Raw genomic sequence first — 26920 nt, 5'->3', positions numbered from 1 at the left:
TCCACACAGCGGCACAGAATACAACAAGTATATACGGCCGTAAGTTCGGCCAGGCCGAATCTTATGTACCCTCCACCATGGATTGCGTAGGAACTTCTACTAAAGGCTGTCATCCACAATCGAATTACTTGGGTTGCGATAACACTTGCCGATGGCAAGGTATCGTAAAACTTTTTAACACTGTCTTCTAAATTGTAAGTTAGCCCATACGGGGTATATATTAAACAAAAAAAGGCCGATTAAATACGTATATAATCTAGTTTGACAAAATTTTCTATAGAAATAAAATTTTGACAAAATTTTCTATAGAAATGAAACCTTGACAAAATTTTCTATAGAAATAAAATGTTGACAAAATTTTCTATGGAAGTAAAATGTTGACAAAATTTTCTATAGCAATAAAATTTTGACAAAAATTTCTATAGAAATAAAATGTTGACAAAATTTTGTATAGAAATGAAATTTTGACAAAATTTTGTATAGAAATAAAATGTTGACAAAATTTTCTACAGAAATAAATTTTTTACAAAATTTTCTATAGAAATAAAATTTTGACAAACATTTCTATAGAAATAAACTTTTGACAAAACTTTCTATAGAAATGAAATTTTAACAAAACTTTCTATAGTAATAAAATTTGACAAAATTTTCTATGGAAATAAAGTTTTGGTAGATTACAAAATTTTCTATAGAAATAAAATTTTGACAAAATTTTCTATGGAAATAAAATTTTGACAAACATTTGTATAGAAATAAACTTTTGACAAAACTTTCTATAGAAATGAAATTTTGACAAAACTTTCTATAGTAATAAAATTTGACAAAATTTTCTATGGAAATAACGTTTTGGTAGATTATTTTTGGCGATATGGACCAATTTTTGTGTAATAAGTCATCGGCTATATATAACTAAAGACCGATATGGACCAATTTTTACATGGCTGTTAGAGGCCATATATTGACAAAATGTACCAAATTTCAACCGTATCGGATGACTTTTGCTCCTCCAAGAGGTTCCGGACGTCAAATCTGGGGACGGTTTGTATGGGAACTACATATAATTATGGACCGATATGGACCAATTTTTGCATGGTTGTTAGAGACCATATACTAACACCATGTACCAAATTTCAACTGGATCGGATGAATTTTGCTCTTCCAAGAGGCTCCGGAGGTCAAATCTGGGGATCGGTTTATATGGGGGCTCTATATATTATTATGGACCGATATGGACCAATTTTTGCATGGTTATTAGAGGCCGTAAACTAACATCAGGTACCAAATTTCAACCGGATCGGATGAATTTTGTCCCTCCAAGAGGCTCCGGAGGTCAAATCTGGGGATCGGTTTATATGGGGGCTATATATAATTATGGACCGATATGAACCAATTTTTGCATGGTTGTTAAAAACCGTATACTAAGACCACGTACTAAATTTCAACCGGATCGGATGAATTTTGCTCCTCCAAGAGGCTCCGGTGGTCAAATCTGGGGATCGGTTTATATGGGAGCTATATATAATTATGGACCGATATGGACCAATTTTTGCATGGTTGTTAGATGCCGTATACTAACATCACGTACCAAATTTCAACCGGATCGGATGAATTTTGCCCCTCCAAAAGTCTCCGGAGGTCAAATCTGGGGATCGGTTTATATGGAGGCTATATATAATTATGGACCGATATGGACCAATTTTTGCATGGTTGTTAGAGACCATATACTTACATCAGGTACCAAATTTCAATCGGATCGGATGAATTTTGCCCCTCCAAGAGGCTCCGGAGGTCAAATCTGGGGATCGGTTTATATGGGGGCTATATATAATTATGGACCGATATGGACCAATTTTTGCATGGTTGTTAGAGACCGTATACTAAGACCACGTACCAAATTTCAACCGGATCGGATGAATTTTGCTGCTCCGGGAGGCTCCCCAAGCCAAATTTGGGGATCGGTTTATATGGGGGCTATACGTAAACGTGGTCCGATATGGCCCATTTTCAATACCATCTACATCAATAACAACTACTTGTGCCAAGTTTCAAGTCGATAGCTTGTTTCGTTCGGAAGTTAGCGTGATTTCCACAGCAGGGTTGGCCTGTCACAAACTGTGGCTTTTGCGACATACGTATGTCGCAAAAGTCGTAAACCTACTGTAGAAAACCAAATTTTGAATAGAAGAAATCCTGAAAATTTTTTAATTTAGTTTGACAGCATTTGCTGTGAGTTTCTGCAGAAATTTGTGAAAGTTTTCCCATGGTCAAGCCTATTTTCTTAGGTGGTATCGAAATTCCCGTTAGTGAGTGTGTAAAATACCTTGGAGTTATATTGGACAGGAGACTGAACTTAAAGCTAAGAAAGGACGAGGAAATCCACGGTTACCCTGTACTCGTGCAAAAAGCAATAGGGAAAATGTGGGGACTAAAACCGAAAATTGTGAACATTCCTAAGAATTGAAACTTCTTCGCACCTACCATCGTCTTGGATATCATCGAATTCGCTGTCTAGCCGACGCGACTAAAGTATTTTAAGTTTGCGACTTTTGTTACTTTTTCTACATTTACGACGCGTATGTGACGCTTACGACGTTTACAACTTTGCGACAGTCGCAAACCTAAAAAAGTTTGATACAGACCATCTCTGTTCCACAGACGGACGGACAGCCGGACAGACGGACAGACGGACGGACGGACAGACGGACGGACATGCTTAGATCGACTCAGAATTTCACCACGACCCAGAATATATATACTTTATGGGGTCTTAGAGCAATATTTCGATGTGTTACAAACGGAATGACAAAGTTAATATACCCCCATCCTATGGTGGTGGGTATAAAAAAGGACATTTCAAATATTTATGGTGGAAGTGACACGCGACTCCATAATCAGTTGGCAACACGTGTCAATGTGGCATGTAAGAGGACTATTGTTACGACATAATTATTTTGGCATTTGCCAATCCAACCTAAAAGCAAACATGACAAAATGTTTAGCCATAAATAAAACAAATGAAAATAATTTTCTATTGTTTATGGAATAATAAAAATTTATTCTTTAATTGTGATATTTTTGGGTTTTCTTCAAAATGGGGCAAAATTTTTGGTTATAGGGTACACGAAAGAAAAAAATATTGACCATGTATGGTATGTAAGACAGATGTATGTATATCTAAACCGATTTAAAGGATAATTTGCAGGTTTGGTTACTATTACAGAATATAACCTTGCGCTAAACTTGAGTCAGATCGGTTACTAATTGATGATATTATGGTCGAAAATAAGGTTACTGAGGTCAAATTTTGGAAAATCGAGCAATACATCGATTTGGTAGCTATATCTCTATTTGAACCGATTTCGATTATTCTTAGCACATATAATTAGTGCTATAGAAGATTACACTTAACCAACTGTGTTACTCAATCGGTTAGTAAATAAGGGTAACAAGTAAAGTAAATAAAAAAAAATTTTTAGAAATAATTAATTTTTTTCACTTGTTAAAATTAATTATGTAGTTTGAAGGAAATAATTGAAGTTCAAAATTACAAGAATGTCATTAGAGCCATACAAAGTTCAAGATGGGCACATTTGTAGTAAAATTTAAAAATTTTAAGAAACAATGAATTATTTAGTGAGAAATGTGAATTTATTAAATCCCTATTCTTAATTTGTATGGGTTTTGTTTAATTAAAAATCACTTATTCGAATGTCTAGGGATTTATTTTGTAAGTTTATTTAAAATTTGATAAGGATATAATGAAATAGAGAAAAGTGAAAAAATAATGCGGATACGTCTGTCTTCTTTGGCGTCACGATTAACACTGAGGCAATGAGTTGCAGTTGTGGATGACTGCGCTCATTTTTCGATTCCCACATCTCGGCCATCCTGCGAACTAGAAATCATGGGCATCAGGTCTTCATCGTCATCAGTATCATCTGGCCATGGCTTCATATACTCGGCACATGTCGTTGTCTGGTTGGGACCATCGCTTTTCCCGCACTTGACCACATCATAAGTATCTTTCGGCTTGACTTTGACCACACGATATGGGCCCAAAAACTTCGGACGTAGCTTCAAACCACCTCCAAATTGTGTCCTTTTAATGGCGACAATTTCACCAATTTTGTACTGTCGCGCTGGTTTACGACGTAAGTTGTAGTTTCGTCTATTCTCTGATTGTATCTCCAAAATCTGCTGTTTGGCTGCAAGGCGTATTTGGTCGCGATTGTCATTATGAAGACTCATCAATTCTTGCTCTAAAAGTTCCTTGAGCCTAAAATCTTCTTTTCTGCGCATTTGGGTACCAATCATCATCTCAAATGGAGTTGTACCAACACTTCGATTATATGTGGAATTAATTATACGTTGTACGTCTCCGACATATTTATACCACTTGGTTGGGTCCTCCAGACTCAGTTTTGATAACACCGCTACGATTACGCTATTTAATCGTTCGATTTGGCCATTGGCTCTGGGCAAACCTGTTGTTATTTTCATATGATTTATGCCTTCGTCGTTACAGTAGGTTCTGAAATCTTCACTCGTGAAAGCTGAACCTCGATCTGATATGATGTTATTTGGGTTTCCGAAGATTAAACTTTGTTGTTGTAGTTTAGTTATAAAGGGTGATTCTTTTGAGGTTAGGATTTTCATGCATTAGTATTTGACAGATCACGTGGGATTTCAGACATGGTGTCAAAGAGAAAGATGCTCAGTATGCTTTGACATTTCATCATGAATAGCCGAACGATCTGCCACAACGTCGAATTTTCAGTGAATGGGCCCTAGAAAAGTTGGCAGAAAATCCGCTTTTTTATCGACAAATTTTGTTCAGCGATGAGGCTCATTTCTGGTTGAATGGCTACGTAAATAAGCAAAATTGCCGCATTTGGAGTGAAGAGCAACCAGAAGCCGTTCAAGAACTGCCCATGCATCCCGAAAAATGCACTGTTTGGTGTGGTTTGTACGCTGGTGGAATCATTGGACCGTATTTTTTCAAAGATGCTGTTGGACGCAACGTTACGGTGAATGGCGATCGCTATCGTTCGATGCTAACAAACTTTTTGTTGCCAAAAATGGAAGAACTGAACTTGGTTGACATGTGGTTTCAACAAGATGGCGCTACATGCCACACAGCTCGCGATTCTATGGCCATTTTGAGGGAAAACTTCGGAGAACAATTCATCTCAAGAAATGGACCGGTAAGTTGGCCACCAAGATCATGCGATTTGACGCCTTTAGACTATTTTTTGTGGGGCTACGTCAAGTCTAAAGTCTACAGAAATAAGCCAGCAACTATTCCAGCTTTGGAAGACAACATTTCCGAAGAAATTCGGGCTATTCCGGCCGAAATGCTCGAAAAAGTTGCCCAAAATTGGACTTTCCGAATGGACCACCTAAGACGCAGCCGCGGTCAACATTTAAATGAAATTATCTTCAAAAAGTAAATGTCATGGACCAATCTAACGTTTCAAATAAAGAACCGATGAGATTTTGCAAATTTTATGCGTTTTTTTTTTTTAAAGTTATCAAGCTCTTAACAAATCACCTTTTAGCATCTTTCGCCGACGTGGTTTTGGTAGGATATAACCAACAAAACTTAGTGAAAGCGTCGATAACTGCAAAAATATGGTTGTACATCTTATGAGTGGATTCTAACGGTCCTAAATAGTCAATATGATAGGTGTGTAAAGGTGTGTCATCTTTCGGGATAGGATGAAGTTCACCTTCTTGTTTGCCTCTCTTCCTATTAGTTACTAGACATGGTATACAGTTGGATATCACCCGTTGAATTTTCTCGTCTAACTTAGGGATGTAATAATCCTTTCGAAGAAGCTCCTTGGTTCTCTTCGTTGAAAAATGGCCTTGTTCATGTGCATTCTTGATTATATCAATTTGGATCCCTTTAGGCACCACCAATATTTCTTCGTCATCAATAATTTTGTACAATACATCACCTTTTAAGACATAACCGTCATATTCGTCTTCGTTGCGCAGTATATGCCTTATTGCCATTAAGTCGTCATCTTTTGTTGGAGTCGTTCTATCTTGGATGTTAGACTGTCTTCAGCGATAATCATGATTGGGTTTCGACTTAGGGCGTCTACGTGACGCATTTGCGTACCTGGTCTGTGCTCGACAAAATAATCATACTCCTGAAGAGCCATAATCCATCGTGCCACCCTGGTCGGAACATCTTTCTTCTCTATAGTCTTGGTTAGAGCGTTACAGTCAGTGACCAATTTGAATCGCGTGCCAATCAGATATACTCGGAACTTATTTAAAGCTTGTATAACCGCCAAAACTTCGAGTTCGTAACTGCAATACTTCCTTTCTTGATCGGTTGTCCTTTTGCTCATGTAATAAACTGGATGTAATTTATCATCATCGGGAGACTTCTGTAGTAAAACTGCTCCATATCCGTCGATCGATGCGTCTGTATGCAGTTCTGTTTCGTGATTTTGATTGAAGATTTTGAGAACTGGATGAGATGCTAGTTTTTCCTTAAGTTGTTTGAACGATCTCATTTGTTCGGGACCAAAATTAAATACTACGCCATTCTTCTTCAAATCCGATAGTGGTTTTGAGATTAAGGAAAAGTTCGGTATAAACTTCCGAAAATAGCCCGCAAGTCCCAAAAAACTTTCAATCTCCTTCAAATTTCTTGGTTGTGGAAATTGAATCATTGCAGTTGTCTTATCCGGAGAAGGTGAGATCTTCTTATTCTCAATCACATGCCCAAGAAATTCGATTCTACGTTTCAAAAATTTACACTTCTTAATGTTTATGTCCAATCCAAAATCCTGGCAAAGCTGCAATACTTTTTCCAAATTTAACAATGCTTCTTCTTCGTTACGTGCTGGGATTATAACGTCGTCAACGTACGGTAGGGCAATGCCTTCACGGTTAAAATTTCGAAAAATAGCATTTATGTGTCGTTGAAATACAGCCGGGGAATTGGAAAGTCCAAACGGTACTTTCAAAAATTGATAAATGCCATTATGTGTTACGAATGCCGTGTATTTTTTGCTTTCCTCATTAACGGGAACGTGAAAGAAACCATTGCGCAAGTCAATAGTACTGAAGATTACGGCGTCTTGCAATCTATCAAGTTGATCTTCAATAAGCGGTAACGGGAAACGATCCTTCACAATGACCTTGTTTAGTCTTCGATAGTCGACGCATAATCTAGACGATCCGTTACGCTTTTTCGTCAATACAACTGGACTACAGAACTCCGACTCGGATGGTTCTATCACCCCTTCGGCCAGCCACAGGTCTATTTGGTTTTCAACTATCTGACGTTCCATCAATGGTAGTCGTCTTGGGTTACAATAAAGTGGGCTTTCATCGCTGAGAGTAATTCGCATTTCTACCTTGGTCGTCTTTGTCTTATTGGGTCTGTAATTCAAAATCATGTTAGTTACCTTTTCTTTCGCACTGTCACTGGCTAAATCATCCACATCGATGTCCGCTGAATTTTCAATTGCGTCTATTGCCATGATGTTAAAAGTTTCGTCGCACTCCTCGTTCGCCAACTTATTAATCTTGATACCATTCGGCGTTATAACAATTTCAGCAAAGTAACTTAAATCAGCACCAATTATGATTTCAGTGTTTATGCATGTGTGTTCTACAACATGGAATACCAATTCGTATTTTTCACCGTCAATGCCAACATAAAATTTCGAATTGCCAATCGGTTTAACCCGGTTTCCAGATCCGTTTCCAAAACCGACCAAATGAAAGTTCGATTTAGAAAGTTTGGGTTTATTTAATGAATTGTAAATGTCCTTACTCATAATATTAAATTTGCTACCCGTATCAAATAGAGCTTTAAATTCCCGACCGGATATTTCCACGTTTATGTTCATATCATTGTCCGATACAATTCTTCGTACAGCACTGTCTTGTTTCGAAGGGCAATCTTTTGATATGTGACCATACTTATTACAACTAAAACATTTTGTACCCTTCGACGCGTTTTTACAATCTTTAGACAAATGGCCCTTTCCGCCACAATTGAAACATAGGGTGTCACTTTTTTCAGATTTTCGATTATTTTTCGTATTTACAGATTGGGTGACTTTTACACTGTCCTTTTGTTTAAAATCATTTTGCATTTGTTCGTATATGCGTAGCTTCTTTTTGAACTCACTTAGATCTTCAGCGCCGTACAAAACAGCTTTATTGGTAACCGAATCCGTAATGCCGTTTATAACATATTGCATCAACGCACTATCTTCCACGTTACCTTGAGATGCTATTTCTTTCATGCGGAGGAAATATTCCTGGATGTTTTCATCTTTCAAAATTTTTCTCCCTGTTAACATTTTGTGGATTTGAGCGCTGTTCACTGTTGTACCGAATTCATCTAAGAGGGTCTTTTTCAGCATACGCCACGATGTTACACCTCTTTCACTTGAGATTAATAATTTAGCTAAACCTCTCAAAGACCTTTTAGCAAAAATAAACATTTGGAACTCGTCCCAGTGCATAATTGTGGCGTTCTCTTCGAACTCTTCAATCCAAGCTCCGACAGATAAATCACCGCTGCCGTCGAACGTTCTGATTGTGTCTTCTATGTCTCTGAAGTTCATTGTAAATCTTGGTACATCATAATATGTTTCGTTGTGTTGTCTCATTGGCATAGCACTATTTTGTGTTCTGTTGGCATCGCCTCTATCGTTTTCATTTGCTTGTGTTCGTGCAATACCACTTCGGTAACTCCGCTGCATTTCATTACTATCGTCTTCATTTGCTCTCATTATGTCTCGTCTTTCCTTGTTACCACCAGTGGTGCCAACCGTTTTGGGCTGAAAATCGTCAATTTTAAAAATATTTTTCGTCAAAATCGTCAATTCATCCCAAAGAATTCGTCAAAAAATCGTCACTCATAAAACAGTTGAAAAAAAGATTTAGGAACAAAATAAAAATTTTATTCAAACATCTCAGGCATCCATATATTGTATACACAATAAAGCTGTTAGTAAAAAAGGGGTTTTATACATTTTAGTTACATGAATAATGCCATTTAAATCTCTAAGTAAGTCATATAGTTTCCAGTTTTTTAAACGACGATTAATTGAAATAAATTTTTAATTAATTTAAATTAATATATCTGATTGTGACCACATGTACTACATTGTTTAACAAAATTTTCTTGACAGAAAAAATTTCCTATTCTCCAAGCGAATTTAAATCTTATTACTTGCTCATGTATATTTTTTTATTATTACTATTATCGGTAATGAATAAATAAATAAATTGAATTTAACTAAACTGGCTTCATAGCAATCAAAATTATTTCGCTTTAAATAGTTTATAGACAAAAGAATACCTTGCAATGTTTAAGTTTCAAAGGGTTTCGAATTTTATGTTTATTTATATTGATTGCTTTGAAATTTCTTTCCACATTGGAGACGGCTGGGAGCAAGCTACATATAAATTGTCATATTATTAAGATCCAAAATAACATGTTTACATTACAACTTATAAAAATCGTCAACTTATAACTACATCTCTTTGAAAAATCGTCAAAAACCCTTAAAAAGAAACACTTGAGTCGAGCATTTTAAAAAATCGTCATCTCATAACTAAGTTGTTTAAAATCGTCGTCAAATCGTCAGAGGCCAAATTTACCTTCAAAAATCGTCAAAATGACGAAAAATCGTCAGAGTTGGCACCGCTGGTTACCACGCACACCATCACCACCACCACCACATGCCATGCTCATACTTCTAGTCAACAACGTTAGATTATGCTCATCGTCCACCAATGTCTTTTCATCTTCACTACTACCATCATCATCAGCTTGACTCTCGTCGTCAGTTTGATCATCATCGTCGTCGTCTTTGTTGCTACTCAAAAGCATACCTTTTTTCAAATTTGCCATTACATGTGTATGTAAATCATCAACGTCGTAGTTCAAACACAGTAGTGTACAAATTGAAACCAAGTCCGTCGTGCGTATGTTATATCTCACATATACAAGCGTCTGCTTGTACTCTTCACTACATTCATCAAATTCAAACCCTTCAAACATGCGAATTCGTTGCCGGTTTGATCTGTCTCCTTCGCTTTTAAATAAGAATCTGTGTAAGGCCGTCGTCGTTGCGCGTTTGGCCGTTTTCAAATTATTGCGAACTGCTTCAAAATCTCCGAGAGTAGGCATTGTATGTGTGTGTATGTTCTCACTCGCTGAGGATTTTTTCTCTCACACACAAGTGTATATGTAGCGTCGTCGTCGTTGTATGCGTGGCAAACGAAGTTATAAAACTGCAAGAAAATGAATTTCACAATCACTTTTCTCCTTTTATTCTTAAATATTTCGGTTGAGCCGCCAATTTTATGGGTTTTGTTTAATTAAAAATCACTTATTCGAATGTCTAGGGATTTATTTTGTAAGTTTATTTAAAATTTGATAAGGATATAATGAAATAGAGAAAAGTGAAAAAATAATGCGGATACGTCTGTCTTCTTTGGCGTCACGATTAACACTGAGGCAATGAGTTGCAGTTGTGGATGACTGCGCTCATTTTTCGATTCCCACATTTGTTTATAATTTTTTTCCATCTTTTAGTTCATTTAAGTTCATTTAGTTCATTTAGTTCATTCAAAAAAATTATAAAAGTAAAGGAAATTTTCTCCAAACATAATAATTTCATCAACTAAAATATAGTTAAATTGGCTTTAGTGAAATATAGAATTCACTTTTTTGGAGTGTAGTGCCATATGGGATTCACTTGAGTGTAGCGACAAAGCCAAACGACCAAATTGACAACGCATGTTTGTAAACAAGTATATACAGCAGTAAGTTCGGCCGGGCCGAATCTTAAATACCCACGACCATGAACCAAATATTAGGATTTCCTTTGAAATTTCAGGAGGGCTTGAGGACTTGAGGACACTTCCCGAAGATACATTTAAAGATTTCACCTATGAGGACTATATCAGATTCTGGATTTATAAGAACCATTTTTGTTTGAGTTTTAGAGGAATCATTAACATCTCTTGTAAGTGTGCAAGAAAATTATAAAATAACGTCTTGATTTGAAATTTTAAATCTGTAGATTTTCACCCGAAAAATAAAATCTGGAAATTTTACATTGAGTTTCAAGCAATTTTCATGATCAGTGCGCCTTCTATACTCACAAGAAGTGAAATTGGTCTATATGGAGGCATTACCAAATGGACCGATAAAAACTTAATCCGATACACGTTTTTGTGAGCCTTAAATACGAGAATATTTATAATTTCAGGCAAATCGGATAAAAACTACGGTTTCTAGAAACCTAAGGAGTTAAATCGGGAAATCGTTCTTATGGGGGCTATACTAAAATACCGACCGATACTAACCGTTTTCGGCACACCTCTTTATGGCCCAAAAATACCTCTACATTTCCAATTTCAGGCAAATTGGATAAAAACTACGGTTTCTATAAGTCCAAGAAGTAAAATCGGGAGGTCGGTTTATATGGGGGCTATACCAAAACATGGACCGACACTCACCATTTTTGGCACACCTCTTCAAGGTCCCAAAATATCTCTAGATTTTCAATTTCGCGCAAATTGGATGAAAACTACGGTTTCTATAAGCGAAAGACCCCAAATCGGGAGGTCGGTTTATATGGGGGCTATACCAAAACATGGACCGACACTCACCATTTTTGGCACACCTCTTCAAGGTCCCAAAATATCTCTAGATTTTCAATTTCGCGCAAATTGGATGAAAACTACGGTTTCTATAAGCGAAAGACCCCAAATCGGGAGGTCGGTTTATATGGGGGCTATACCAAAACATGGCCCGATATAGCCCATCTTCGAACTTGACCTGCGCGCAGACAAAAGACGATTCTGTGCCAAATTTCAGGACGATAGTTCCATTATTGAATGCTGTAGCGTGATTACAACAGACAGCCAGACAGACAGACGGACAGACGGACATGCTTATATCGTCTTAGAATTTCTCCCTGATCAAGAATATATATACTTTATATAGTCGAAAATCGATATTTCGATGCGTTACAAACGGAATGACAAACTTATTATACCCCGTCACCATTCTATAGTGGTGGGTATAATAAATAGAACAATATTTTGATTTCTTCCATATACGAGAATAAGTTGAATTGAATTTAATTTAATTGAATTCTATAGAATATAATTTTTATTAATTTCAGAACTGGTTTATTTTATTAATTAGGGTTGTTTTGTTGTTGTTGTTAATAATATAAAAACTCCCAAGTCGAATTTTAGTAGCTTCTGCCCAGTATTCAGTTAATTCTTTTTATTCAAGCCAATCAGACGTAACATTGCAGAACATGAACTTATTGGCAATAATCATTGTGATTTGTGTCATCACAAAATATCTTCAATTTCGATGGAGAACAAGGCGTTCGATTATCTTAGGCACTAAAATACCATCATGTAAATGGGAACAGATTTTCGGCTTTGGTACCATAATGAATTCGAAAAGTAAGTATTAATAGTAAATAAAATTATCGGTTTATCTACAAGGACAAAAAAATCCCTACTTTACCCTACATTCCCAAAAAATTTTCCCTACAATTCCCCCTACAATATTTTTCGTTAAATTTAAAGAAAATAGTAGAAATGTTTCTGTTTGGTAGAATTCTTGATGTCTTGGTAGATCAAATCTCTATAGAAATAAAATCTTGAAAAATTTTTCTATGGAAATAAAATTTTGACAAAATTTTCTATAGAAATAAAATATTGACAAATTTTTCTACGGAAAATTTTATATAGAAATAAACTTTTGACAAAAATTTTCTATAGAAATAAAATTGTGACAAAATTTTCTATAGAAATAAAATTTTGTGTAGAAATAAAATTTTGTATAGAAATAAAATTTTGACAAAATTTTCTATAGAAATAAAATTGTGACAAAATCTTGCATAGAAACAAAATTTTGACAAAAATTTTCTATAGAAAAAAAGAATTGCAAAAATTTTCTATAGAAATAAAATTGCGACAAAATTTTCTATATAAACAAAACTTTGCAAAAATTTTCTATAGAAATTCAATTTTTACATTTGCTATTGAGATACAATTTTGACAAAATTTTCTATAGAAAAACAATTTTGATAAAATTTTCTATAGAAATAAAATCTTGCAAAAATTTTTTACAGAAATAAAGTTTGTCATTTTCTATAGAAGAAAAAAAAAAATGCCTAAAGAAATAAAATTTTAGCAAAATTTTCTATAGAAATAAAATTTTGACAAAATTTTCTATAGAAATAAAATTTTTACATTTTCTATTATCCCACCTCAGCTGGTGATATTTCTGAGGGTTTCAAAGCTTCTCTAAGTGGTTTCAGATGAAAGAAATTTTGACAAAATTTTCTACAGAAATAAAATTTTAACAAAATTTTCTATACCAATAAAATTTTGAAAAAATTTCTATACATATAAAATTTTGACAAAAATTCTTAGAAAAAATAATTGCAAAAATGTCCTATATAAATAAAATTTTGCACAAATTTTCTATAGAAATAAAATTTTGAAAAAAAATTCTAAAAAAATATAGTTTTGACAAAATTTGCTATAGAAATAAAATTTTGACAAAATTTTCTATAGAAATAAAGAAGGAAGAAATTTTGACAAAATTTTCTACACAAATAAAATTTTGACAAAATTTTCTATGTAAATAAAATTTTGCAAAAATTTTCTATAGAAACAAAATTTATACATTTTCTATTGAGATAAAGTTTTGACAACATTTTCTATAGAAATAGAATTGCACAAAATTTTCTACAGAAATAAAATTTTGACAAAATTTTTTATAGAATCAAAATTTTAACAAAATTTTCTATAGAAATAAAGTTTTGACAACATTTTCTATAGAAGAAAGAAATTTTAAAAAAATTTTCCATAGAAATATAATTTTGACAAAATTTTCTATAGAAATAAAACTGCGACAAAAATTTTATATAGAAAAAAATTAAAAAAATTTCCTATATAAATAAAATTGTTTGTATATAAATGGTTAGGTTAGGTTAGGTTAGGTTAGGTGACAGCCATGTGTATCAAGCTCACTTAGACTATTCAGTCCATTGTGATACCACAATGGTGAACTCTTATCACTGAGTACTGCCCGATTCCATGTTAAGCTCAATGACAAGGGACCACCTTTTTATAGCCGAGTCCGAACGGCGTTCCACCTTCCACCACTTAGAGAAGCTTTGAAACCCTCAGAAATGTATCCAGCATTACTGAAGTGGGATAATCCACCGCTGGAAAACTTTTTTGGTGTTCGGTCGAAGCAGGAATCGAACCCACGACCTTGTGTATGCAAGACGGGCATGCTAGCCATTGCACCACGGTGGCTCCCTTGTATATAAATAAAATTTTGCAAACATTTTCTATTGAAATAAAATTTTTACACTTTGTATTCAGATAAAATTTTGGCAACATTTGCTATAGAAATACAATTTTCACAAATTTTCGTTAGAAATAAATTTTTTCCACCTTTTCTATACAATTAAAATTTTTTCACAATTTTTTATAGAAATAAAATTTTGCCATAATTTTCTATAGAAATAAAATGTTGACAATATTTTCTATAGAAATAAAATTTTGACAAAATTTTCTATAGAAAAAAAAATTTTCACAAAATTTTCTATAGAAATAAAATTGCAAAAATTTCCTATATAAATAAAATTTTGCACAAATTTTCTATATAAATAAAATTTTGCGAAAATTTCCTATAGATATAAAATTTTGCAAAAATTTTTCATAAAAATAAAAATTTTGCCAAATTTTCTGTAGAAATGAAATTTTGACAACATTTTCTATAGAAAAAAAGAAATTTTGACAAAATTTTCTATAGACATACAACTTTCACAAAATTTTCTATAGATATACAATTTTAAAGAAAACTTTGCACAAATTTTCTATGTAAATAAAATTTTGCAAAAATTTTCTATAGAAATAAAATGTTTACGTTTTCTATTGAGATAAAATTTTGACAAAATTTTCTATAGAAATAGAATTTGACAAAATTTTCTTTAGAAAGAACATTTGGAAAAAATTTCTACAGAAATAAACTTTTGACAAAATTTTTTATAGAATTAAAATCTTGATAAAATTTTCTATAGAAGTAAAGTTTTGACAACATTTTCTAGAGAAACAAAATGTTAACAAAATTTTCTATAGAAATAAAATTTTGACAAAAATTTTATATAGAAAAAAAAATTTCAAAAATTTCCTATATAACTAAAATTTTGCACAAATTTTATATATGAATAAAATTTTGCGCAAACTTTCTATATAAATAAAATGTTGCATACATTTTCTATTGAAATAAAAATTTGACGTTTCTATTAAAATAAAATGTTTACATTTTCTATTGAGATAAAATTTTGACAACATTTTCTATAGAAATAGAATTTGACAAAATTTTCTACAGAAATAAAATGTTGACACAATTTTCTATAGATATAAAATTTTGACAAAAATGTTCTATAGAAAAAATAATTGCAAAAATTTCCTATATAAATAAAATTTTGCACAAATTTTCTATATAAATAAAATTTTGCACAAATTTTCTATATAAAAAAAAAGTTTTGCAAATTTTTTCTATACACTGTTAGAAAAATATGTTTTTCATATGTTCCGATATAAACAAAATGTGTTTCGGGCACAATTTTTAAACACAATATATTTAAGTGCAAACATGTAATGTTCTTAAACTAACACTAAATGTTTAGGGCACATATGTTAATATGTTAGAATATATTATATTTGGGGCATGAATGTTTCATAAAAATAGTATGTGTGAATGTAAACATACAAAGATATCAACATAACACAGCGAGAAAATCAAAAGAGAGCAATTTCTGTGAAACTGCTTGTATATTGTTTCGGAAAACTGTTTTATAATAAGGCCAAAAATTTGATATGCTTAAGTCTAAATATTATTTAATTTGAATACTCATGTAAAGAGAATAGACATTCGGAAGCGGGCATTAAGTTCGAGTTTTGCTAAAAAAAATGAAAAAGTTTATTTTCTTTAAAATTAATTATTAAAGAAAAATACAAGGCAAAACAGGGTTATTTTATAGCGATAATGCCAAGTTAAAACCGGCATTAAAGGCAAAAATGAATTTAAGTACAAAACACGATAAATTTTAATGCATTTAAAATTGTGTTAAAAGCTAGTAAAAAACTGTACACGCCTAAATAAATAAAGGGTGATTCTTTTGAGGTTAGGATTTTCATGCATTAGTATTTGACAGATCACGTGGGATTTCAGACATGGTGTCAAAGAGAAAGATGCTCAGTATGCTTTGACATTTCATCATGAATAGCCGAACGATCTGCCACAACGTCGAATTTTCAGTGAATGGGCCCTAGAAAAGTTGGCAGAAAATCCGCTTTTTTATCGACAAATTTTGTTCAGCGATGAGGCTCATTTCTGGTTGAATGGCTACGTAAATAAGCAAAATTGCCGCATTTGGAGTGAAGAGCAACCAGAAGCCGTTCAAGAACTGCCCATGCATCCCGAAAAATGCACTGTTTGGTGTGGTTTGTACGCTGGTGGAATCATTGGACCGTATTTTTTCAAAGATGCTGTTGGACGCAACGTTACGGTGAATGGCGATCGCTATCGTTCGATGCTAACAAACTTTTTGTTTCCAAAAATGGAAGAACTGAACTTGGTTGACATGTGGTTTCAACAAGATGGCGCTACATGCCACACAGCTCGCGATTCTATGGCCATTTTGAGGGAAAACTTCGGAGAACAATTCATCTCAAGAAATGGACCGGTAAGTTGGCCACCAAGATCATGCGATTTGACGCCTTTAGACTATTTTTTGTGGGGCTACGTCAAGTCTAAAGTCTACAGAAATAAGCCAGCAACTATTCCAGCTTTGGAAGACAACATTTCCGAAGAAATTCGGGCTATTCCGGCCGAAATGCTCGAAAAAGTTGCCCAAAATTGGACTTTCCGAATGGACCACCTAAGACGCAGCCGCGGTCAACATTTAAATGAAATTATCTTCAAAAAGTAAATGTCATGGACCAATCTAACGTTTCAAATAAAGAACCGATGAGATTTTGCAAAATTTATGCGTTTTTTTTTTTTTTTAAAGTTATCAAGCTCTTAACAAATCACCCTTTATATGTGTATATTATAAAATTATTTATGTATGTTTATACTCGACTCCACGTTGTTCTTTTGTTAGAGTTTTTGAATCCCTTCCAAAAATTTCAAACTTTTATACCAAAAACAGTTTTTATACCCACCACCATAGAATGGTGACGGGGTATAATAAGTTTGTCATTCCGTTTGTAACGCATCGAAATATCGATTTCCGACTATATAAAGTATATATATTCTTGATCAGGGAGAAATTCTAAGACGATATAAGCATGTCCGTCTGTCCGTCTGTCTGTCTGTCTGGCTGTCTGTTGTAATCACGCTACAGCATTCAATAATGGAGCTATCGTCCTGAAATTTGGTACAGAATCGTCTTTTGTCTGCGCGCAGGTCAAGTTCGAAGATGGGCTATATCGGGCCATGTTTTGGTATAGCCCCCATATAAACCGACCTCCCGATTTGGGGTCTTTCGCTTATAGAAACCGTAGTTTTCATCCAATTTGCGCGAAATTGAAAATCTAGAGGTATTTTGGGACCTTGAAGAGGTGTGCCAAAAATGGTGAGTTTCGGTCCATGGTTTGGTATAGCCCCCATATAAACCGACCTCCCGATTTGGGGTCTTTCGCTTATAGAAACCGTAGTTTTCATCCAATTTGCGCGAAATTGAAAATCTAGAGATATTTTGGGACCTTGAAGAGGTGTGCCAAAAATGGTGAGTGTCGGTCCATGTTTTGGTATAGCCCCCATATAAACCGACCTCCCGATGTTTACTTCTTGGACTTATAGAAACCGTAGTTTTTATCCAATTTGCCTGAAATTGGAAATCTAGAGGTATTTTTGGGCCATAAAGAGGTGTGCCGAAAACGGTTAGTATCGGTCGGTATTTTAGTGTAGCCCCCATAAGAACGATTTCCCGATTTAACTCCTTAGGTTTCTAGAAACCGTAGTTTTTATCCGATTTGCCTGAAATTGTAAATATTCTCGTATTTAAGGCTCACAAAAACGTGTATCGGATTAAGTTTTCATCGGTCCATTTGGTAATGCCTCCATATAGACCAATTTCACTTCTTGTGAGTATAGAAGGCGCACTGATCATGAAAATTGCTTGAAACTCAATGTAAAATTTCCAGATTTTATTTTTCGGGTGAAAATCTACAGATTTAAAATTTCAAATCAAGACGTTATTTTATAATTTTCTTGCACACTTACAAGAGATGTTAATGATTCCTCTAAAACTCAAACAAAAATGGTTCTTATAAATCCAGAATCTGATATAGTCCTCATAGGTGAAATCTTTAAATGTATCCTTCGGGAAGTGTCCTCAAGTCCTCAAGCCCTCCTGAAATTTCAAAGGAAATCCTAATATTTGGTTCATGGTGGTGGGTATTTAAGATTCGGCCCCGGCCGAACTTACTGCTGTATATACTTGTTTATTACAAAATTGTTATTTTTCCAATAAAAAAATAATATTTTATCCAAAAGCTCAGTCCATTTCGTTTATATCGAGCACTGTTCTTTTGTGACTGTAAATCTTTAATAAGACACATTTCGAAGTTTCATTGTAAAAATGTAATTTAATAATATAAAAATATAAATACAAAAATTAAAAAAAAAAAATTGGTGTTCGGTCGGAGTAGGGATTGAACCCAGGACCCTTTACATACAAGGCGGACATGCTAACCACTGCTCCACGTGGCCAACAAATATATGTTTCTGTTGAATAATGTTTTGTTTGCATGGGCTCGTGGGCGCTGCAAACTATGCTATATAAATAGAACTTATAACGATAATTGTCTATTGGTAACTATAACAGCTACGTAGCCCAGTGTGTTGGCTTACAAATTGCATGGTTCCCGGTTCGATTCTCAGTCCAGGTGAAAGGTAAAATTTTTAAAAAATTATAAAATTGAATAATTTCTTCAACATTATTTGTATTACATAAAAAGTGCCAAGAACTAAAAAAAAATCATGGAAGTGAAAATTATGTGAGGGAATTGAGCACAATCTTCTTTGGGAAAATTCTTCCAATCATATAATATTTTTGGGCTCAAGATGCTTCCAAACATATAATATGTTCTCATAAAACGAACGTATTAATGTTTCGGCAGTATCCAATAATATATGTGCTTCTTGCAATATATGTTTTGGAACATATGTTAGAGATGCGATTTTTTTCTGAGCGTGTAGAAATAAAATTTGGACATTTTCTATTGAAATAAAATGTTGACATTTTCTATTGAGATAAAATGTTGACAACATTTTCTATAGAAATAGAAATTGACAAAATTTTCTACAGAAATAAAATTTTTGTAATTTTTTTTTATAGAAATAAAATTTTGACATAATTTTCTATAGAAATAAAATTTTGACAAAAAATTTCTATAGAAAAAAAAAAATTTTGCAAAAATTTCCTATATAAATAAAATTTTGACATTTTCTATTGCAAAAGACTGTAAAAAAACGCTAAGGGCTACCATACAAAATATTGCAAGCTGTGCCAATTTGGTATTAAAAGCAATCATTTTTACTTATATTTTGTTAACATCTGTTTTTTATTGGCTTAGCAAAATATTTTTTTGTTTTGTTTTTTTTTTTTTTTGATCTGAATTAATTTTCCCTTTATTTGGTAGCTCAAATATTACGCTTTAATTTAAGGTATAATAAACAATTTATTTAAAATTGATTAGCGTACAATTTCTTTTTTTTTTTTGCTGACTATATATAAAATTTTGACAACATTTTCTATAGAAATACAATTTTGAGAAATTTTTCTATAGAAATAAAATTTTAACAAAATTTTCTATAAATTTTGGGATTATTTGTTTGGCTCTAGGTCATGAACTAATGAAAAATGCTGGTGTTATTTTTTTTAAAACCTTTGTTCTTGAAATATTGCTATTCTCGGATATGCGTGATATTATCTTTTACAAAGTAATAGACTTTCTCCTTACAGAGATCAGGTCTAAGTCAGCTTTGTAAGGAGAACAAATATCTTTCTTACGTACGGACATAGAATAGAAGTGCGATGCGTAGTACGAGTTTTATCTTACAAAATTATTTTAATAAAATTCCAAAAAATGCTTACGTGTAGTTATTCAGTAGGAGTATTTTAGGGTATGATGATATAATCACCCCCCGTTAGACATTCTACTTTACTCACTTGATCATTATACCCTGCTCCACACTGTGGAACAAGGTATTATAAGTTAGTGCATATGTTTGCAACACCCAGAAGGAGACGAGATAGACACATGGTGTCTTTGGCAAAAATGCTCAGGGTGGGCTCCTGAGTCGATATAGCCATGTCCGTCTGTCCGTCTGTCCGTGAACACATTTTTATAATCAAAGTCTAGGTCGCAGTTTTAGTCCAATCGACTTCAAATTTGGCACAAGTATGTGTTTTGGCTCAGAATAGATCCCTATTGATTTTGGAAGAAATCGGTTCAGATTTAGATATAGCTCCCATATATATATTTCGCCCGATATGGGCTTATATGGCCCCAGAAGCCAGAGTTTTACCCTAATTTGCTTAAAATTTTGCACAAGAGGAACAATTAATACTATAGTCAAGTGTGCCAAATTTTATTGAAATCGGTTCAGATTTAGATATAGCTCCCATATATATCTTTCGCCCGATATGGACTAATACGGTCCCAGAAGCCAGAGTTTTACCCCAATTTGGTTGAAAATTTTCACAGGGAGTAGAATTGGTATTGTAGCTATGCGTGCCAAATTTGGTTGAAATCGGTTCAGAATAAGATATAGCTCCCATATATAGCTTTCGCCCGATTTACACTCATATGACCACAGAGGCTAATTTTTTGCTCCGATTTAGTTGAAATTTTGCACAGGGTGTAGAATTAGCATTGTAGCCATGCGTGCCAAATTTGGTTGAAATCGGTTCAGATTTAGATATATCTCCCATATATAGCTTTCGCCCGATTTACACTCATTTGCCCACAGAGGCCAATTTTTTGCTCCGATTTAGTTGAAATTTTGCATAGGGAGTAGAATTAGCATTGTAACTATGCGTGCCAAATTTGGTTGAAATCGGTTCAGATTTAGATATAGCTCCCATATATAACATATTCTGATTTCGACAAAAATGGTCAAAATACCAACATTTTCCTTGTAAAATCGTCACTGCTTAGTCGAAAAGTTGTAAAAATGACTCTAATTTCCCTAAACTTCTAATACATACATATCGAGCGATAAATCATAAATAAACTTTTGCGAAGTTTCCTTAAGATTGCTTCAGATTTAAATGTTTCCCATATTTTTTTTTACTAACATTGTGTTCCACCCTAGTCCATTAGCCGACTTAAAATTTGAGTCTATAGATTTGGTAAAAGTCTATCAAATTCTGTCCAAATCGAGTGATATTTAAATGTATGTATTTGGGACAAACCTTTATATATAGCACCCAACACATTTGACAGATGTGATATGGTATCGAAAATTTAGATCTACAAAGTGGTGCAGGGTATAATATAGTCGGCCCCGCCCGACTTTAGACTTTCCTTACTTGTTTTTTTACTAACATTGTGTTCCACCCTAGTGCATTAGCCGACTTAAATTTTGAGTCTATAGATTTTGTAGAAATCTATCAAATTCTGTCCATATCGAGTGATATTTAAATGTATGTATTTGGGACAAACCTTTATATATAGCCCCCAACACATTTGACAGATGTGATATGGTATCGAATATTTAGATCTACAAAGTGGTGCAGGGTATAATATAGTCGGCCCCGCCCGACTTTAGACTTTGCTTACTTGTTTTTTTAATTAATTTTGATTTGTCTTTCAGCAATTATAGAAATATTTGTTAAAAACTTCAAAAAATATGGAAAAAATGCTTTGATTTATATTGGACCATATCCGTTTTTTGTGACCAGTGATCCTGCCGTTATAAAGGATATTTTAACATCGAAGGCATGCATTAATAAAGCAGATCATCCCTATGATTCGTTTGCTCATGCATTTGGCAAAGGATTGATAACATTACCCGGTATGTGTGAACTATGATAGTAAAAATTGGAAATTATGTATAACGGCAATATTGTCCATATAGAGCCCTATTGGTCACAAGAAAGGAAGATTTTGAATCCAGCGTTTAGAAATGAAAATTTGAGAACATTTATGCCGATATTCAATAGACGTGTTAATAATATATTCAATTATATTGATAAGGACATTGAATGCGGTAGAAGTTCCCAATTATTGTTGATATTCCGAGAGGTAACGTTGAGAATTTCATTAGGTAAGTGTAAACATTTTATATTTAAAACGATTTAAAGACATAAAACCAATTCCGAGTTACGTGTGTTGCCTTTTATATTTGGGTTTAGTCTGCAAACAAAAGATGAATCGGTGCCAAATTACAGGACGATAGCGCCATTATTGAAAGCTGTAGCGTGATTACAACAGACAGACAGACGGACATGGTTATATATATATATATATATATATATATATATATATATATATATATATATATATATATATATATATATATATATATATATATATATATATATATATATATATATATATATATATATATATATATATATATATATGGTCTTAGAATTTCTCCCTGATCAAGAATATATATATTTTACTAGCGTAACCCGGCCCGCTTCGCTGCGCCTTCCGAAGCGTATTTGGAGGAACATTTTGCGTTAACTTAGTCAACTATATCCTTCGTGCTGAAAACAAATTCGAAAAGATTTGAATTCTGTTAAACAAATCGGACTACTTGATTTTTCGTTTATAGGTACAAATACGGCGGGAGAGGTTGTACCTTCTTCTATATTTCTTGTGAATTTTAAGTGTGGTTTGTAAAGGAAAGGTATCCTTCTCCTCAACATATCTGAAAATTAAGCATTATATTATAATAACATAAGAAAAGGTATCCTTCTCCTCAACATATCTGAAAATTAAGCATTATATTATAATAACATACAAAGAATTACTGTTTCCCATCCAATAAATCGAAAAAGGCCAAAGTAGTAAAAAATTTTACCACATTAACATTTGCTAAAATGTTGGAAAATAATGCACCCTCTACGTTGGCTGCCAATTTCATGTAAATTTAAGTTCTTTACTAAAAAGAAGTCTGGCAGAAGCCTGTGCAAAAATCATAAAATTATGTACCGAGTTCCCATTTACGGATAACCCTCTACTTTCAACTTAAGAAAAAAAAAACAAAAAAAAAAACGGACAAAAGGGAACCCTCTCTTTACTAATAAGAAGTCTGGAAGAAAGAAGCCTGTGCAAAAATCATAAAATTATATACCGAGTTCCCATTTACGGACAACCCTCCACTTTTAATTTAAGAGAAAAAACCGACAAAAGGGAACTCTCTCCCCACCTTCGCTCCACTCTGACCTGATATCGGACTATCACGTACCCTATATTAATTTCGCAACTACTCAATGGTCCCTATAAATTCTATCGAAGTAAATCGACAAAGTTTATTTCAATTTTCCCCTTCCCCAACCAGATATCGAAAAATCATATATTAATTTAAAAATCATGTATACATTTCATCACCTCCTCCCACGTTCCCTGTAAATTTCAAGTAGATCGGAGATGTTTAATTTTTGGGACGTCACTTTCCCCGATACAATATCGACAAACACCGTAGTGAATAGCACCCTAACCTTCCCTGAAAATTCTTGAAACTTTCCTTCAAGTGTGGGGCAATGAAGGTTGCCTCTTCATTTATAACCTTTTCCCCCGCTTCCTTTGTAAATTTCAAGAAACTTAAATTTTTTTATATTTCATGTTAGCCTGATACCGAAACATACAATTGACGTCCAAATGCATTATATCTAATTATACAATTATTTTTCGAGCTTTACGGACAGATATAGATTAAGGAACATGGTTAATAGAGCCATTTTTTTGCAGTTTTAGAGGAGGACCTCCTCCCCGACCAAATGTCGAAAAGCGTATCTTTTGTAAACGTCCCAGAAAATGTCAAGCAAATTATAAGCCTTAAAGGGGCGGCCTCTCTTCCGTCCAAAAATCACAAAATCAGGTATCAACTATTACGGTTGACAGAGGTTACGATCTCTCCCCAGTCCTCTGTAAATTTCAAGTACCTCGGTAAAGTTTAATTGTTTCTCTGTATGTACTTAAGAGAAGCGGATGTCTCCCTATGCCCTTTTATTTTTATTAATAAATCAGGAACCTGATATAAATTTCATAACCTCACCCATTTTTCCGTAAAATTTCAGTCGGGGGAGCTTAGTTTTGTTTTCACTGTACTTTAAAAAAAGTCGGGCAAGGGGGAGGTCCCCCTCCCCGACCAAATATCGAAAAATAATGTAGCGGATTTTTGTCTAGATGCCAACCCCAACATTCAATGAAAATTTCATGCAAATCGCATAATTTTGTTCCAAGTTTCAAAAAGTAAGGCAAGGGGGAGGTCCCCCTCCCCGTCCGCATATGAAATCATCAGGTACCCCATAATAATTCCATAACCTCACCGCATGTTCTCTTTAAATCTCAGAGAATTTTAGTTTTTCACTGTACTTTAAAAAAAGTCGAAAAAAGGGGAGGTCCCCCTCCGCCACCAAATATCGAAATATAAAGTAGCGGATCTTTGTCTAGTTGCCAACCCCAACCTTCAATGAAAATTTCAAGCAAATCGGTCAACTTTGGTCCAATTTTCAAAAAGTCCGACAAAGGGGAGGTCCCCCTCCGCGACCAGGTGTCAAAAAATGAGGTACCCTATTTTCACCACATGAACGCCCCCTACGATCTCTGAAAGTTTCAAGTAAATCGGTTCAGTCGTTTCGTAGCCAACTCGGACCACACAAACAAACAAAAAGTCGCTTAAGGTGAGGTACCCCCTCCCGATCAAATTTCGAAAAAAAAATTGCGAATCTTTGTCTAGGGATCACCCCCTACTATCCCTGAAAACTTCGTGCAAATCGGTCAAGTTTGGTTTAATTCTCAAAAAGTCGGACAAAGGGGAGGTTCCTCTCCGCGACCATATGTCAAAAAATGAGGTACCCTATTTTCAGCACATGAGTGCCCCCCACGATCTCTGAAAGTTTCAAGTAAATCGGTTCAGCCGTTTTCGCGCCAACCCGGAACATACAAATAAACAAACAAACAAAAAACAAATAAACAAACATAATTTGAATTTTATATATATATATAGATATAGATATAGTCGGAAATCGATATTTCAATGTGTTACAAACAGAATGACAAACATATTCTATGGTGGTGGGTGTAAAAAAAAGAGAAATAAAAAATCCGCTCCCGTGACTCGAACCTGGATTGCTTGCACGATACGCGATAACTGTCGCCTTAGCATATTGCACCACCGGCGGAGTTGCCATAAGAACGTCTAACGAATATGTTAAGGCTCATGGACTTTCATTTTCCAAAGAGAAATGGAAGCAGTTCATGAAATCGTTAACGCCCGTGGACGAAATCATGAAAATTCCGTCTGGACTTTTCAAGAACGTTTCCGTTTCATTTTGTTACCATCCGTTCACGATTTTGGAACGTAATTTTTTCTATATAGGCCCACATTTTACGAGACTATGTATGTCCCCATGAACTCTACGAGTATCAAATGTTAGAAATTAAAAAAAAATTTTTACGTGACATTAAAGATTACGCAACCTTAATTTTAGAATGCCCAATTTACACACTATTAAGGACAAATTTCTTTAAAATAATGACATTTTAATTAAAGGAAAGTTTATAACCTTTGCTTCAAAATTTTTTTTCATTAAATTTAGGACACACATTTTGAAAGTTTGCGTCCATTCGTTAAAGTTGCATGACTTTAAACTAAGGCAAATTTTCGTTAAAGTAAAGAAACACATTTTTGACTTAAAGAAATCGCCCTTAAATTAACGGAAATATTGAATCTTTAGATTTAAGATAAAAACGCCTATAAGCTAAGAATTATTTTGGGGATTTAGCATCTTTGGTTTAAAGTTTTTCCGGAATTAAGAAAATATTTTTTACTTCGCAATATCCATCATAATTTGGATTTCTAAACTGGCATTTGTTTGTACGTGAATAGCTTTATTAGTATACCGGAAAAATAGAGAAAAATTCAATAAATGAGATCTGTATCTTAATTTTAATTTTATAGATCCTAGATTTAAAGCCAGATAGGTCACAAAAAATGTACTTATTTTAAAGAACCCCCATCTTTAGCTCGGAATCAATACTAAAATCCTTAAAGGAAGGTCACAATCTTTGGATCCAAGTAAACTTTTTTTGAGTGTAGGATGGGGGGTATATTAACTTTGTCATTCCGTTTGTAACTCATTGCAATATTGCTCTAAGACCCCATAAAGTATGTATATTCTGGGTCGGGGCGAAATTCTGAGTCGATCTAAGCATGTCCGTCCGTCCGTCCGTCTATTGAAATCACGCTAACTTCCGAACGAAACAAGCTATCGTCTTGAAACTTGGCACAAGTAGTTGTTATTAATGTAGGTCGGATGGTATTGCAAATGGGTCATATCGGTCCAATTTTACATATAGCTCCAATATAAACGGACCCCCAGATTTGGCTTGCGGATCCTCTAAGAAAAGCAAATTTCATCCGATTCGGCTGAAATATTGAACATGGTGTTAGTATATGGTCTCTAATAACCATGCAAAAATGGGTCCTTTTCGGTCTATAATTATATATAGCCCCCATATAAACCGATCCCCATATTTGAACTCCGGAGCCACTTGGAGGAGCAAAATTCATCCCATTCGGTTGAAATTTGGTTCATGGTGTTAGTATATGGTCTCTAAC

At 34.0% G+C, this 26920-nt stretch overlaps 2 protein-coding genes across 4 annotated transcripts in view; one reads left to right on the top strand and one right to left on the bottom strand.

Moving 5' to 3' along the window:
• Nucleotides 1–6017: 6017 nt before the first annotated feature.
• On the bottom strand, nucleotides 6018–10177 carry LOC142231195 (uncharacterized). Its single transcript, XM_075301814.1, has 2 exons — nucleotides 9707–10177; nucleotides 6018–8819 (listed from the first exon to the last, which is right to left on the bottom strand). The coding sequence occupies exons 1-2, from the start codon at nucleotides 10175–10177 to the stop codon at nucleotides 6018–6020; spliced, it is 3273 nt and encodes a 1090-aa protein (XP_075157929.1).
• A 2110-nt stretch (nucleotides 10178–12287) lies between these two features.
• LOC142230375 (putative cytochrome P450 313a4) overlaps nucleotides 12288–26920 on the top strand; it is a 33403-nt gene continuing 18770 nt past the window's right edge. For all 3 annotated transcript variants that reach the window (XR_012720669.1, XM_075301023.1, XM_075301024.1), the window contains exons 1-3: nucleotides 12288–12480; nucleotides 21938–22138; nucleotides 22202–22390. Coding sequence is in view for 2 of the 3 variants with exons in the window: in XM_075301023.1 (XP_075157138.1) it covers nucleotides 12327–12480; nucleotides 21938–22138; nucleotides 22202–22390 (544 nt within the window). In the remaining variant the exon portion in view is untranslated. The remainder of the gene's footprint in view (nucleotides 12481–21937; nucleotides 22139–22201; nucleotides 22391–26920) is intronic.

This window comes from Haematobia irritans, chromosome 3, assembly GCF_050003625.1.
Source record: "Haematobia irritans isolate KBUSLIRL chromosome 3, ASM5000362v1, whole genome shotgun sequence".
In the NCBI taxonomy this organism is placed as follows: domain Eukaryota; kingdom Metazoa; phylum Arthropoda; class Insecta; order Diptera; family Muscidae; genus Haematobia; species Haematobia irritans.
Note: the sequence above shows the minus strand (reverse complement) of the source record. Positions and strands in the feature narration are given on the sequence as shown.

Excerpts from the sequence above, each read along its gene's own strand:
- LOC142231195 (XM_075301814.1), bottom strand. The coding sequence starts at position 10,177 with ATGCCTACTCTCGGAGATTTTGAAGCAGTTCGCAATAATTTGAAAACG. Across the intron at positions 8,820-9,706 it reads GTGGTGGTGGTGGTGATGGT|CCCAAAACGGTTGGCACCAC; the intron begins GTGCGTGGTAAC and ends GACGATTTTCAG.